Source organism: Diadema setosum, chromosome 1 (assembly GCF_964275005.1).
Source record: "Diadema setosum chromosome 1, eeDiaSeto1, whole genome shotgun sequence".
In the NCBI taxonomy this organism is placed as follows: domain Eukaryota; kingdom Metazoa; phylum Echinodermata; class Echinoidea; order Diadematoida; family Diadematidae; genus Diadema; species Diadema setosum.
The window spans coordinates 8,379,371-8,395,192 of record NC_092685.1 but is presented as its reverse complement, the minus strand read 5'-3'; the positions used below and the strand labels follow the sequence as shown (position 1 = coordinate 8,395,192).

At 37.9% G+C, this 15,822-nt stretch overlaps 1 protein-coding gene across 1 annotated transcript in view; it reads left to right on the top strand.

Annotated features, from left to right (window-relative positions):
• LOC140235243 (ryanodine receptor 2-like) overlaps positions 1–7,656 on the top strand; it is a 125,646-nt gene extending 117,990 nt beyond the window's left edge. The window contains exons 56-64 of the mRNA XM_072315278.1: positions 62–122; positions 538–684; positions 1,475–1,606; positions 2,264–2,312; positions 2,737–2,844; positions 3,543–3,607; positions 4,433–4,533; positions 5,548–5,599; positions 6,823–7,656. Of these exons, the coding sequence (XP_072171379.1) occupies positions 62–122; positions 538–684; positions 1,475–1,606; positions 2,264–2,312; positions 2,737–2,844; positions 3,543–3,607; positions 4,433–4,533; positions 5,548–5,599; positions 6,823–6,918 (811 nt within the window). The 3' untranslated portion in view covers positions 6,919–7,656. The remainder of the gene's footprint in view (positions 1–61; positions 123–537; positions 685–1,474; positions 1,607–2,263; positions 2,313–2,736; positions 2,845–3,542; positions 3,608–4,432; positions 4,534–5,547; positions 5,600–6,822) is intronic.
• The last annotated feature ends 8,166 nt before the right edge of the window (positions 7,657–15,822 follow it).

Below are 15,822 nucleotides of genomic sequence, written 5' to 3'. Positions count from 1 at the left end.
AGATCCTGTTTATAGAGAGTTGAAAATATATTTTGTTGTTTTATTCTGCCTAACCATGCAGCCTGACCTCACCCGACTGGAAGTATCACCTCTGGAAGTGTGGAGTCATTGGAACAGATAATGTGAGTTTGACAGGATAAATGAAGTCATGAATAGGCGTTTATCTATTGCTACCAGTGGCACCTCCACAGCATCAGATGTTAGTGGTTTCTAAACATTGTAGTACTGAGAGGGTTGTGTGTTGTGAAGAAAGTGCCCAGCAAGCACATTCACATGAGGGAGTGTGGCAGTGTTGACATTTAGCCCACTTATTTCCTGGGCTCTGTTTCTTTGTTTGGTGTTGCTATAGTTGCTGTTTCCATTAAGGTCATAGCTGTGATTGCTTCTCAAGAATATTGAGAGTGTAGAAATAGACAGGAGGCATTAGTTTGTGTACAATGATATGTTGGTGTTCCTCTCACCCAACCGTAATCCACTCATAGATGACCCTTGTAATTCCAGGGACTCAGTATGTATTTTCTCCTTCCCTTGATGCAGTCATTCCTGTACATAGCTTGGTACCTGCTCTTCTCTCTCCTGGGTCACGTCAATCGCTTCTTCTTCGCTGCCCACCTCCTAGACATCGCCATGGGCTTCAAGACCCTGCGCACCGTGCTGCAATCTGTCACGCACAATGGCAAGCAGGTATGAGGGCGGAATATGCTGGTGGTGTCTCTATTTAATCGTATATGCCAGGCTTGTTTAGATGAGAAAAATAGAAGATGAAGTGTTTTATTGACACAGGGTGCTTTGAAAGTTAGCACTGAATATCAGTTTTAGCATTTGAAGATGATGGGAGTAATGTTGCTTTATTTTTCTGTAAGTTATCATAAAGATACCAGCCACATTTGGAGATGTGTAGAAATTCTCAAATGTTCAGCTCAGCTCATGATCAGAGGGCATATGCATGATATTGCCTACTGTAACCTGCCAGCATACAGTATTTGTGATAGCTGTTTTATTTTTAATGTGGAAATGCTTCTTGTAATCAGTAATATTGTACTTCATTTCATTATGTTTTAAGGGAATATCAAGAGCCTTTCCAAGAATTAGACCTCATGGCTTGTCAGTATTTAATACATTTTCTGAAGGACACATTTCAAGAAAAAAAAAAAAAAAAGCTTCATACCTGCCTCATATTGTTATATCAAACAAGTTTGGCATACTCAGTTCCAGTGTTCATATCCCAACTATAAAATGTCCATTTTCAGAGGCCGTTGTAAAACCCTGTCATTCCTCTGGTTCATGTGCGGTGCAAGTGTAATATTTTCTCTGCTCTCCTCCTCCCGAGCTTACAGGGCTGGGCTGGGCTATTTTGTCTGGGCTATTTTGGGGGTTTTACGGACCATGGGGGAGGGGGGGTTAAGCCTCTTTTTTGTTGTTGTTGTTGTTGTTGTTGAGAAGCAATACATTTTCTTCCTGGTTGTCCCTCCAGCTTGTCTTGACCCTGATGATGACCAGTGTCATCATCTATCTCTACACCGTGCTGGCCTTCAACTTCTTCAGAAAGTTCTACACCAAGGAAGAGGACGGGGAGGTGGACTTCAAGTGTCACAACATGATGACCGTGAGTTGACCGTCTCTCCCTGTCTGTGTGTCTGGATAATCATGCTGTCTATTAGACAAAGCTCTCTCTATGGTCGTAATATTTGTTGAAGGTTTTTGTGAATTTTGGCAGTTACAGGCTAATTTTTTGCTGAAAATTTCAGTCATTATGGACCATGATTTTCACATGTTTTTTGGGGTTTTTTTTTTTCCTTATACGAGCACCTTTAGTCTGCAGAACTACATGTATTGTGTGTGTGCTTTTTTTTTTTTTTATAATACTTACACATCAGCTGCAGGCCTTCAAGCCTACATAAAGTTTTGTAGTAAGTAAGAAAGTTACATCAGTCTGTAGATGTTGACATTAAAGAGGAAGTAAACATTTGATATCCTCAAGCGAGTGAACGATCTGAAAGTGATGCCAGGTTTATCATTATGGCCTTTAGAGATTTAGAGTGGGAATGTGACATTGTAACTTTATAGCAAATAGTAGTTTTTGTTTTGTTTTGTTTTGTTTTGTTTGTTTTGTTTTGTTTTGTTTTGTTTTGTTTTGTTTTGTTCTGAGGATTCATACTTGTTGTTGCTAGGGGATCCAACAGTGAATGATATATGGGTCCTTTTTATTTGGTTATTTTACCAATTTTCACCATTTTGTGCATTTTCTCTGCTTCTTTTTCAGTGCTTTGTCTTCCATTTGCATTCTGGTCTGAGGGCTGGTGGCGGTATAGGTAAGATCCTGGACTTAAGCTTTTGTTTTGCTTTTATTTTTCAACATTTGACTTAAAAAAACAAGAAATGAAATGAATTACTGTGAATGATAGTCTCTGTTTATGGCTAATGTCAGTAGCATCATCAGCAATTTATATAATTGTGTGATATAGCCGTGATATCAAAACAGAATACTATTAACGTAATGATGATGATTTTGATAGGACCAACAGATGGACCATATGCTGTGTGATCATGACAATCATTGTTGTCTCTACCACAGTAATAATAGTCTGTAGTTTATGACTATATGATTCCTATAATCATCAAATAATGAAAGCTATGACAAGAAAGAAACTACCCACATGATAACGTATTGAAGATGGCATTTTTTTTATGCCTTGGGTATTAAATCTTGACTCCCTGTTGGTTTCCTTTCTCCAGCTGACGAGATCGAAGCTCCAGACGGTGATGAGTATGAGTTTTACCGCATCATCTTCGACATCACCTTCTTCTTCTTTGTCATCGTTATCCTCCTTGCCATCATCCAAGGTGAGCGGGAATTGAGCGAGAAGCTTCACTGATCAGACATGCACAAACACGCCCTTCCTGAGATTATACCATGTGCAGAATCTAAAGGGCTCTATTTTGTCGGAAGAATACTTTGAATTGGCAAAAAAAGTGAGATCAAAAAGATGGTCATCCGTGACATCAAACAAGTATGCCAGGAAATGGACTACACACAAATTGATTAAGCATGATCATTTCGCCTGCCAGACACAAGCATATAGGGTACCAAAGTCATGATGTCACAGTCTTTTGTTATAGCTTGAGTTGGAACCAGGTGAGAGCATGTTTTAATAGCAACAATAGTATTCAGAGATATTCAGGCCAGGCGAGGTTGTTTAGAACCAGCTTCCATAGCGATAAATGGCTGTGACATCACACTTTGGTACTCTATAGTTGCAGTGGTTATGTAATGGTTGGGTCATATAATGTCACACATAAGTGTGAGTTGACCATTAACCCTTTAACCCATGTTGATTTTCCCACTCTGTTGTTCTTTTAATGCTGCATTCTCAATAGCAAATAACTTTTCCATGTCAGCAAATAAGTAGGTATGTTTAAGTGTGTGCCTCTGCAGTAGATATGGAGCAGGATGGAATTTCACCGTAAGTTGATATGCAGCCGCATTGTTTGAATGGTGGTACTTGGCAATCATGCAGGCTCTTTGTAACACTCCTTCCCAGGTTTAATCATTGATGCGTTTGGAGAGTTGAGAGATCAGCTCGAGCAGGTCAAAGAGGACATGGAGGTGAGTTGGTCTCTCATTTTGATATAAATGATTTTTATACCCCTCTCTAGAAGGGTGCTCCAGGCGGTACTGTAAAAGTGGATGTTTTCGCTTGAGTAATCTTTTTCTCTTTCTAGGCCGGGTGAGATGAATTCCATGTGTTTTTAACTCCCTGGAATCAAGACATTAATTACTAGAACATGTTGCAAGCAAAAATATTTGCATGTTATTATTTTCATGCTACTAGTTTCTGGTTACTCAAAATGCGCACAAATTTCCACACCACGAAAATTTCCATTTTTACATTTAATACTCTTTCAGGTTGTCAGTCTAGCCATTTATTCATTCGTCCCACCCAGATCTTATCATCACAGTTTGTAAGAACAAACTTTCAATGGATTTTATTCATATTTTGATAAGGTATGCAACATTAAGTGACAATGAGTTGATTTTATATTGGGCAAAAATCAACCAGGCTCAAAGGTTACTAAACTTTGGCTAAAAATTGCATTTTTGTTTTTTTCAGCTGTAACTTCAGCTAAGAGTGCCCAGTAGTGATGTAGTTCTTTTGGAAGGGTAGAAAGAAATGGACAAATGTTTACCTAAGATTTGGCTAAAATGACATTTTCCACCAATAAATTCACCAGGTAAATCTGATGACGGAAAGAAAGTGGTATAATGGGTAACCATTTGTCAGGAATACAGTGAGTTGTGTTTGTGTGGTTTGAAAATCATTGCCATTGTTTCATAAATATGTGTTTTAGCTTTTAGTCCATTGGAATCTGCTTAGAAGGCCAGTCCATGGTGAACTAATACTGAAATGTTTACCTTTGCTCTTATGTGCAGACCAAATGTTTCATCTGCGGTATTGGCAGGGAGTATTTCGACAAGTTACCTCATGGATTTGAGCTCCACACTTCCAAAGAGCATGACCTCTCCAACTACATGTGAGTGTGACTACAGTGCTTTCTTCATCACTATGTGCAACCAATCTGCCCCAGAACACGTTTACATTCAGCCTCAGATATTGAAACATGGACCAGTCGATGTCACAGGTTGTGTACCCCCTGACAGTGATAATAATACCAGTAGCTGGACATACATCGTATGTACCTGTGTCTCTACACCCTCTGCACATGCAGTGGACCATGGCCCTGTTGCATAAAAGTTATGATCAAATGCAAGTCAAGAAAATCATACGCAACTTGATCTTCAAGCAATCAAGTTCAAGTTCGAATTTATTCGTTTTTCCACAATAAAATCATACAGACATAAATCTCACTTTCTTGAGTGACAGAAACAATGTATGTAAATTCGTACAAAGAAACCAACAATAATGAGAAAAACTAATAGTATCAATACATTGCAATTGTTGCAGAAGTATCGAAAATGAAAGAATTGTCAATATGCACTGTGTGAAAAAAACGGAGGGACCCAATAAAAAGACAATGCTTGTAGAGTGTGGGCCCCTCTTGTATTAATCAGAATGGAGCAATTGGGACTTACGTTTGATCTACTTGACTTGCGTTTGATCGTAACTTTTAGGCAGCGGAGCCCTTGATGATTTGTTTTTTGTTGTTTTTTTTTATTTACTCAGTGAGCCTTATTTAGTAAAACCTCCATTATCAGCTATAGACCCATATCAAATGCATGTTGTAGTGATCTGCATCCTAATTCTACCCATCTAACCCTCACTGTACTTTGCCAAATGACACATCCACTGGAGTGCTTTCTGACTCCCAAGTGGCACAGAGGTCTGAAACTAATTACCGGTACCAATGAATTAGCCAATGAATTGGATTAGCATTTTATTATTCTGTCTGCTAAAGGTTTTTTTGCCATTCCCTGATTACACCAAAATGCAGCATGTAGAATGCAGGACAAAAAGGTAAATTCACTTACAGAAGATTTACCAGACAAGTGATCCATATTAACCACTTTGAAACGTTGTCTTTTTGCAGGTTCTTCCTGATGTATCTCATCAACAAACCAGAAACAGAACACACAGGACAGGTGAGGAATTACTTTGTTGAAGTCACATATCCCAAGGATGCCATAGGAAGGAGAAGCAAAACAAAAAATTTAACTTAGAAATCAAACAATGACCTTCTTCTTTACAGCAGGTATACTGTAAAACATTATATGTTTGCGGCACAAATTTTCGCGAATTGGAGCCGTCGGCCTTTTTCGTGGCATGAAATTTCCGCAAATTGCCACTGGCATTCAATGCATGTAGTAGTGTTGTGTGCATTTTAATTTCGTGAATCTTGGCGCTCGTGAAATTCGCGAAATTAAAATGCATGCGAACATTCCTCGTTTTACAGTAGTTATTCAGATTTTGTTTGTTTGTTGTTGTTTTTTTGGAGGCATTAGACACGGATTGAAAGCTTTTACACAACTCCACATTTATACATTTTGAATTGCCTGATATTTTGAAGTCTTGTAGATCTACATAGGAATTTCCCAATGCGCTTCATTTATATATTGCGAACACGTACCCATACACACAGATGTGCATGCATGGGACCACACTCGTACGTTTAGAATAATACAAGTATAAAGGGCAAGCTTAGTCAGACTGTATGATGGGGCACAGTTATATTATGCAGTTACCGATGTGCGAACTCACGTTTATGACCAATTCATTAGTCAATCTCATTTCATGATAATTTGATATTTTGTATATGGTCAACTGCTGTTGTTGTTGTTTTTTGTCACTGGATATTATGTACAACTGAGTTTTTGAATGTATGCCAAAGAATATCAAATGACTGAACAGTTACAGGTCTTAGGAAGTACAGATTGTCTTCCTTTCACCCAGTCACTTCATGTTTTAATATCCATTGCACAATGCAGTTAAACATCGCTCTGAACATTGATCCTGTCTTGGCAATGAAGTGGCAAATTAGTCACATATCCCGAATTTTTGATCCAGATATGAGGTCTTATTAGAATGACCAAAAAACAAACAAACAAAAACAAAACAAAACAATACTCAAATCAAACTTTTGAGAAGTGTCATTGATGCCCAAGAAATCATGCAATCAAGTCAGTACACTGCACAACATTTAATTTCCCATTGCCATCCTCCCCCCCCCCCCATTATTTAAGTACACTGTGTACTATATGTGACATTCATTACATAATATATATTTCCACAACAACAACAAAAAGAATCACAAACATATAATATGCTCTCTGTATTGATCTTTTTTGTCTTTTGTGCTGTTATTTAGGAGTCTTATGTGTGGCAGCTCTACCAGCAGAGATGCTGGGATTTCTTCCCTGTGGGAGACTGTTTTCGAAAGCAGTACGAAGATGAGCAGGCATGATGGACAGCAACCCTTTCTCTTCCAAGCACAATCATATGACACCCTTGAAAAAAAGTGGATCGCAACATGTTAGGACTTCCTGTCTCCATGTGACAAACTGCTGAAGTCATGTGACATCCATTCAAAATCTTGTCCAGCGTGATGCTGACTGGAATGATGCCTCATACTCCTTTTTGGCTGACGTGTTTTTGGTTGTGTTGTATCAAACTCTTAACTTGACTGAGATAAGTCTTTTATAGACTGGTTCCTGATTTGTGAATGGAGTTGGTTAGCCGGGAGAATGAAATGGTTGACAATGGGTGCAAGCTAAAAATCTCCCAAAGTGGCAAAAGAGTCAATCAACCTTTCTATGAGAATCAAACAGATGCATATGCCTTATATTAAGCTGGTCTTTTAATCACAGGCACAGACGAAGATTTATCCAAAGAAAAGAACTGCTATGCCCTCAGACACTTTGTTGGCATATAAAAACTTTTTTTTTTCCCCCACATGCTCATTAAAATTTGAAGAATGAGGTTTGGACACTGGACACATGATCTTGTGATTGGATTGCAATTCGCTATGACAGTTGCATATCCACACTTGGAATTTTCATTCTGATATTTTTATATTCCTCTCAAAGTCACCACACAGTGGGGACTATGTTTTGTGGTTAATGCAACAATGTGGATTTTTGTGGATGGTCACATTTCTCCCTGTGTGTTATGATGATTGCAATACAGCTCTCTCGGTTTCTATTGTGCCGTGTTTGAGCATTTTGATGTGTTATATCCACATTGAAATACCAGTAGGTCATTATCATGCTGTGTGTTTGTGTGTGTGTGTTATGTAGAGTTGGTTTTTTTTTATTTATTTTATAGGTGAGTTAGATTGATTACAGTTAAAGTAACCTTGATTTATTTTTGTGATACATTGTATCATATGTTCTTTGGGTCCTTATGTAACCCATTCACCATGATCTTGAAATCCTTTGAATAATCATGAGGATTTTGGTAACCATGTGACATGATGTTGTTGAGATGTATTGGAAGAATGAATGCAGGACTGTAGAAAAGAAAAAAAAGAGAAAGTTCAAACAAAGGTAGCGTGAATGAAGTTTATATTGACTTGCTGTGACAAATGACATGATACCTTCTTGTAGGATATTGAGTTTGAGGGCTTTTCTATGAATCTATATAGTAACTAATCATGTGTTATTTATACTGTGTGTGCAAGTTTAATTGACATCTGTGTATTTGTACAAACAGCTACTAATTTATTTCATACCATAAATATGTTGGGAAAAAAATGCAATATACATGATTTAAGCAGCAAAAGTGTGTCTTGAAACACTGTAATTAGAATACAGCTGCTGAAGATTCAGAATTGTGTTGTGCTGGTAGCATGTCAGAAAATGAGTTTCCACTTAGGTGCCAATTTTCTTAGGGTCATGATCAGATGATGGGCCGATTGTCACAAAGTGCTTATCACCTTTCTGTCATAAATTGACCATTAAATCCCCAATAATGGTGTCTTGAATGTTGTGGGCCCTTCAAACATGTCAGATGTATTGGCAGAATTCAGTCAGTTGTAGGGTATGATTTGGTGTGCAATTACTTCAGAGGTACAATGTGTTTGAAATGTAAAGACCATTTGATGCAACTCATCTATTAATTTATATGTAGTGTGTTTCGTGAGCATAATGTTTTAGGAAGCAGGGCTTGGAAGACGATGTCATGGGTGGCTGGCTTGTGATAGGCAATTCCACAGTGACAGAATGAAAACTAAGTTTCTCCTTTCCAGGAGCTAAGATAGTTATATTCCAGCCTGAGAGTGATATACAGTCCATTTGTCTTACGGGTGGCAATGTTTTGCAACGATTTTGATTTTTTAAAAATCAATTGGCTCTTGATTCACAAAAATGAAACCACCGTAAAATATTTGATGTGTATGTTTTATCAACGAAGGAGCATCGTGGCAAATTGGAGACAAGTAAAACTGAAGAACATGAGGAACACGACGGAAGATAATTCAGAGAAAGCAGCGGAAAGTGCCAAAGTTATTTCTTTGGTATTTCTGAGGTCACTTTAAAATCACGACAGATGTGTGATGATTCTTCATTCAGTATCCCTATTTTATTGATGTTGTATTCACTGTTTATATTTTTTGACTTTTACTAGTGATTATGCTTACCCTTTTTTGATAAATCATGTCATATGAAATGGCTTCGACATTAATCGGTCGTCATCTCGCTGACTGTGTCATTTATTGTCAGTTCAAACCCTTTGGACTTTCTTCATATCATTTGAGATTCATAGGGTTATGGTGTAAGCATTGTACCCAACACAGCCATGTTTGACAGACAAAAGTGTGTAACTACATGTGTGATTGAACAAAGTGTGTAACTTCATGTGTGATTGACATTCTTCCAGAATACGGTATTATGATTTCTTAAGTTATATTCTTGCATATCCATAGAGATTCACTCATAGATTAGTAGGAGGGAATGGCCATAGAGACATATCCACCAGCATTTTCAGCTGTTGCAGAAAAACAATTGTTTTTGGACTCATCAATTCAAACATTTTTTCTTTTCTTTTTTTTTTTTTTAATTGTTCTCATGTTTGTGTAAAACTTTGGCAAAGTAAAACTCCAGCCATTACTTGATTTTAGTTAGCTCTCTTTGATATCTTGTCTGTGTGTATTCATTTTTTTTTTTCACATTAATACCTTGAATGTCACCAAGATGGAATGCTGATGTGATATATCACATGGATATTTTAAGATCAGATTGTTTGTGAAATTAAATCCATGCTACAACCACCCACTATGATGTAGGGTTCATAATACATGTTGATGTATTACAGCAGGTTCGTTTCATGAAATCTGTCACAAACTTAACAAGAACACTTCAAATCCAATCCGTAATAGGTTTACTGATACATTAATTTCAAGTGGAAAAAGCTTATATTACATGAATTATGTTGGCATTTATATATATATATATATATTTTTTTTTTTTTTTTTTTTTTCTGATGGGGGAATGAAGTTGACATTTAAATCAATGAGACACTTACAACTCCTGTTCTTGAACCAAAGAAATTGACACAATTTAGAATTCTGTACATGTGGACATAAGGGAATTTTTTTCTTTGCTGATTTACATTTACAAGACCATTGATAACTGTAGGAACTGTGACAACACATTAGCTGTGTACTATTTTTCCCCATACATGATATGCACATGCTATGTGATGAGTTGCCTCACCTTGGGCTTGTGATGAGTTCGCTCTCCACTTGTCCAATTCTTCAGAAAATTTCTTGCCCATATTTCTGTCTCAAGAGCCATATTAACAGAGGACACTGCCTGTCCTACATGTGAACACTGGCATTTCAGTTGAATCCATACCACTGTGCAATTACATGATTTAATGTTATGATACTAGTCACTCATTTAGTTGTCAATTAATAAATACAGGAATTTGAAGGCAAGACATTCTGAAATGTTTTCCCAGATGTCTGTTTCTCCTCAGTAGTCTCTCTGTGCTGTTGCTCAATCAGGTTTACTTCTTTATCTCGCACACATAGTATTTCATGATTGCCTGTAAGTGTGTGTGTGTGTGTGTGTGTGTGTGTGTGTGTGTTTGTGTGTGTGATTTTGTGCACATTTCCTATGGAAAACAATGCTCTGTAATGAAACTCATAAAAACCTGACTATTTTTACTACTCATCACTTTGATTGATTAATTTTATGCTAATTATGGTAGAAAAAAAACAAAAAACAAGGAAAAACTAAAAGTCAAGAATCAAAGAACTACATAAGAAATTCCAAAAACAGTAAAATCACAGTGTCACAGTATGATTACATACATAGACCCTATTATAAAGGGGATGCGGAAGGTTTTGTAATTGTTGGGTGGGGGAGGGGGGACCGTTGACGGGGGGGGGGGGGGGGGATGTTCAAGTATCAGTAATCTCCCCCTGTTCCCAAGCCCCTTTGATATGTAGGCCTATGTAACTAAACTGCATGGGAAATAGTGCATTACACTGTGACACCTCAACATTTTCTTTTCATAAATCAGTAATTAATTCAGTTACCTCCATGTTTCAAACGCTTTATTGATAATGGAATTTAAGATTGGGTTCATGTTTTCCAGTTCCCTGGAAACTGGAAAAAATTACAACAAATCTGAATCTCTTTTTTTTTTTTCTTTTTTTTTAACAATACCATGGTACTATACTCCCTCAGATACCTGAATATAGTGTTATTTTCACGACATGAAACTTTTGCGAATTGGAGCCAACAGTCTTTTTCACTGCTTGAAACTTCCGTGAATTGCCACTGCCATTCAATGCATTGTTTAGAATTCCGTGCATTTTGCTTTTGCGAATCTTGGCTCCTTGCCAACTTTGCAAAAGTTTCATGCGCGCGAAATTTTCTACAAAATGAAATTCAGTATTTATAACATGAAACAGAAACTACAGAGGGCTTCTACCCTAATATCAATAAGTAGGTCCTGAGGGATCATCTCTCCAAATTTGGTGCTTTTGTCCACCGTGTAATGGTAATTTCACTAAGTGATCTGTCTAGAAGTGGTGTCATTGGCTTATTGTAGCAAAAGAATGTACTGAATAGACATGTATACACTTTAATTCCATTATAAATGCTACTACAACATATGGCACATGAGCATTGGCATCACCTTGCATTTACATTGTACTTGTACTATAGTACAGTATGATTACAATGTTGTTGGACAAAGTCTTATAACTTCATCATTCTAAAGGTAATGTGAACACAGTCTATGATCCTTCCATTGCATACAATAATAATGCATAGAATTATGTATGTGTGAATCTCCTTCAAACAATTGAGATTTTGAAATACAAATTGCTGTAAAGCTTTACTTCTAAGACTGTACAACTGTACACACCTTTACTTACATCCAGTCATGACAACAAACATTTCATCCCATAGCACAATTGAATTAGGACAATCATCAACTGTGTATGTGATTGAAATAACAAGTTTCAAACTTCTATCTCAATTTACCAACTGTTAGAGAACTGAAGTCAAATGTTCCTATGCAGTCCCATACTGTACAGTATGTTTAAAAAAAAAAAATTTTTAAATTCAGTCAGATTTTCGCATTGATAAGTAACTTCCAATATAATTGAACTGTCCAAATGTTATTTCAGGCTCTAAAAAAATTACATCTTACCTATATTTTGCAGGAAACCCAATTCAATTTGGTTAAGTAGTCACAGAGAAATGTGGATCATTGTGCTGCATGTCACGTGTCTGATTCTTCCAAGATTAGCACTTGCATGCTCCTGGAACTGCATATTAACGTGTGAACACAATGGACAGAAATTGGAGGGAAGGGATTCCTGACATGCTCTGCAAAAATCCTCATTTCTCTTTGACCACTGAAGCAAATCGGATGGGGTTTTGTGTAAGACATGGGTGATAAGTTATAGTTTCAAACCCTGGAATTGTATTTGGATGGATTTACTATTTTTAAAGTTGTCATTGCGGCAGTTCCAGTGGCATTTCTTTTTTTTTTAATTAAGGTATTGTGCATCTTAGCATGGTAAGTCCTCTTTCTTTCAACCTCTGTATCATGGGCGTAAATCCCGGGGAGACAGGGAGATGGAGGATGCATCCCCCCCCCCCCCCCCACCCTTGGAGGAGGGTTATGGCCTGTACAATCACCCCCCCCCCCAAAAAAAAAAAAAAAAAAAAAAAAAATTGAAGAAAAAAAAATGGAAGAAGAACAAATGAGATTGTAATAATTTCGGCATAGGTTACTGCATGATGTTTGACCGCAAGACTGCCTAGTTATGAGAGCCAGACAGAGCTTAACGGTATCTTATCGTTTAGAATTTATATGCATAATTTTCTCGAGCGCTCACTCGCTTCACTCGCTTGCAAAATATTGACTTAAAGAATGGCTCAGATGTTAAAAAATGGGGAATACCATGTCAGTATAGTTACCTGCTATGAGGCGCACCACTTGTGACCATCTACAAATTACCTATGAATAACAAAACAAAACAAAACAAAACTGCAAGAATCATACCCCTCTCCTCCCTCTCCCCTGTTTTCTGAATTATTGAGCAAACGATGATGACTCTGTCAGGAATATCTATGGGCACCCAGGGATGATCAGGGGCGTCGATCCTATACTGGGACAAAAGGGCAGTTGCCCCGTTCCCTATGAAAATATTGAGGGCAAACATATAATTTTGCCCCACCCCCCCCACCCCCATAATTCCCGAGATGTGGAAAAACTTGAACTTTTCTTAATGGAAAATTTTCCCCCTCTCATTGATGCCCTCTCCCACACCCTCCCCTGCCCATTTCCCTGAATACTACTTTATATTTTTCTTACTCTTTTGATAGAAACAATTGAATATCTTATCAAAAGTGTGCACTATATCTCTGAATTTCAGGTCTGAATAAGCAAAGTCTCTCCTGTGTACGAGGGGGCCTATCCCCCCCCCCCACACCCTCCCCCTTTACACTTCTTTGAATATGCCTTTTTGTTACTGTTTAGATAGAAATACCAAAATCGAATATATCTTCACCAATAGGGTGCATCGTTCTCTGAATTTCAAGTCTGAAAATGCCAAAAATCTCCCTCTTGTGGGAGGGGGCATTCCTCCTTCTGGCACACTACCATATGAATGTGTATCTTTTTGTAACTTTTTTGATGGAAACATGCAAAAACCAAATATTTCGCCAACAGGGTGCATCAGATCTTCAAATTTCAAGCCTGAAAATGCAAACTTCTCACACACGTGGGAGAGGGTATCCTCTATCCCATGCTCTGCCCCTGCCGTTTCTCTGAATACCAGTGTATATTTTTCTTTCTTTTTTTTTTCATTGAAAAAAACAATTGAATATCTTACAAAAAGTGTGCACTATATCTCTGAATCTCCCACACCTTCCCCCAGCACACTTCCCTGAATATACATTTGTCTTCCTTCTTTGATAGAAAAAAAAATATTTGAACAATAGGATGCATCAATTATGTCTGAATTTCAAGTCTGAAAATGCAAAATTCTCTCTCGTGTCGGGGGAAGGGGGGGGGGGGGGGTTTCCCTCCTCTCCCACACCCTCCAGGTCTGAATAAGCAAAGTCTCTCCCGTGTACGAGGAGGCCTATCCCCCCCCCCCACACCCTCCCCCTCTACACTTCTTTGAATATGCCTTTTTGTTACTGTTTAGATAGAAATACAAAAATTGAATGTATTTTTTTACCAATAGGGTGCATCAGTTCTCTGAATTTCATGTCTGAAAATGCCAAGAATTCTCATGTGTGGAAGCCCGTTTCCTGCCCATTTCCCTGAATACTCATACTTTTTATTTTCTTATACTCTTTTGATACAAACGATTTGAATATTTTACCAAAATTGTGCACTATATTTCTGAATTTCAGGTCTAAATGAGCAAAATCTCTCGTGTATGGGAGTGGGTATCGTGCCTCCCACACCCTTCACCGGCACACTTCCCTGAATTTGTACAAATCGAATATATAAATCGAATATTTTACCAATAGGGTGCATCAGATCTCTTAATTTCAAGTCTGAACACTCAAAAATCTCCCTCGTATGGGATGGGGTTATCCCCCTCCCACAACCTCCCCCTACCCATTTTCCTGAATACTACTTTATATTTGTCTTATTTATACTCTTTAGATAGAAAAAAAAACAACAATTGAATATCTTACCAAAAGTGGAGTGTGCACTACATCTCTGAATTTCAGGTCGGAATAAGCAAAATCTTTCTCGTGTAGGAGGGGAACTGCCCACCCCTCCCACATGGGATGGGGTTATCCCTCTCCCACAACCTCCCCCTGCCTGTTTTCCTGAATTTTGTATACTTTATATTTGTCTTACTCTTTAGGAAAAAAACAACAACAACAATTGAATATCTTACCAAAAGTGTGCACTACATCTCTGAATTTCAAGCCGGAAAAAGCAAAATCTCTCTCATGTAGGAGGGGGATACCCACCCCTCCCACAACAAAAATGGAAACAAAAATGGGATATTTCACCAATAGGGTGCATCAGATTTCTGGATTTCAAGCCTGAAAATGCAAAATACTCCCTCGTGAAGAGGAGGTATCCCCCTCCCCCTGCCCCTTTCCCTGAATACTACTTTATATTTTTCGTACTCTTTTGATAGAAACAACAACTAGATATCTTACCAAAAGTGTGCAGTGTATCTCTGAATTTCAAGCCCGAAAATGCAAAAAATCTCTCGCGTTTTTTGAGGAGGATATCCCTCCCTCGCTCGTCGCTCCGGTCCCTCGCACATTATCATCTTCCAAGTTTTACCCCCCCCCCCCCCCCCTCCCCCTCCATATTGAAAATGGTTCGATGCCCCTGGGGATGATTGCTTCGTTGACTTAATTCAAGGAAATTATTACATCCCATAGAAATAAGAAACTATCTACTACATAATTCTATGCAGAAATATATATCCATATTACCATTTTATTATTTCATTTCATTCCATTTTTGTACGTATACATGGTACACATCGCGCACGTGTCCGTACCGTGGTTTTGTACTCGTGATAGTGTTTACATGTAAATGTAAATGACGAAACTGATCTCTATCCCCCAAACACAATAAACACACACACACACACACACACACACACACACACACACACACAATAAAAAAAGGGTCTGTACTCGGCCCGTTACTGTTTCCATTACACAAAATTGATCTCGATAATGTAGTAAAAAACTTATTATTTTACGCTATAGGCTGCTGATACTTGCATATATTACAGATCATGCTACTGAAATTAAGTCAGCCCTTGAAAATGACTTACAAGCTATATCGAAATGGCTTGCTCGTAACAAACTTAAGTTGAATCTAGCTAAAATTGAAATTTTGTTAGTTGGCA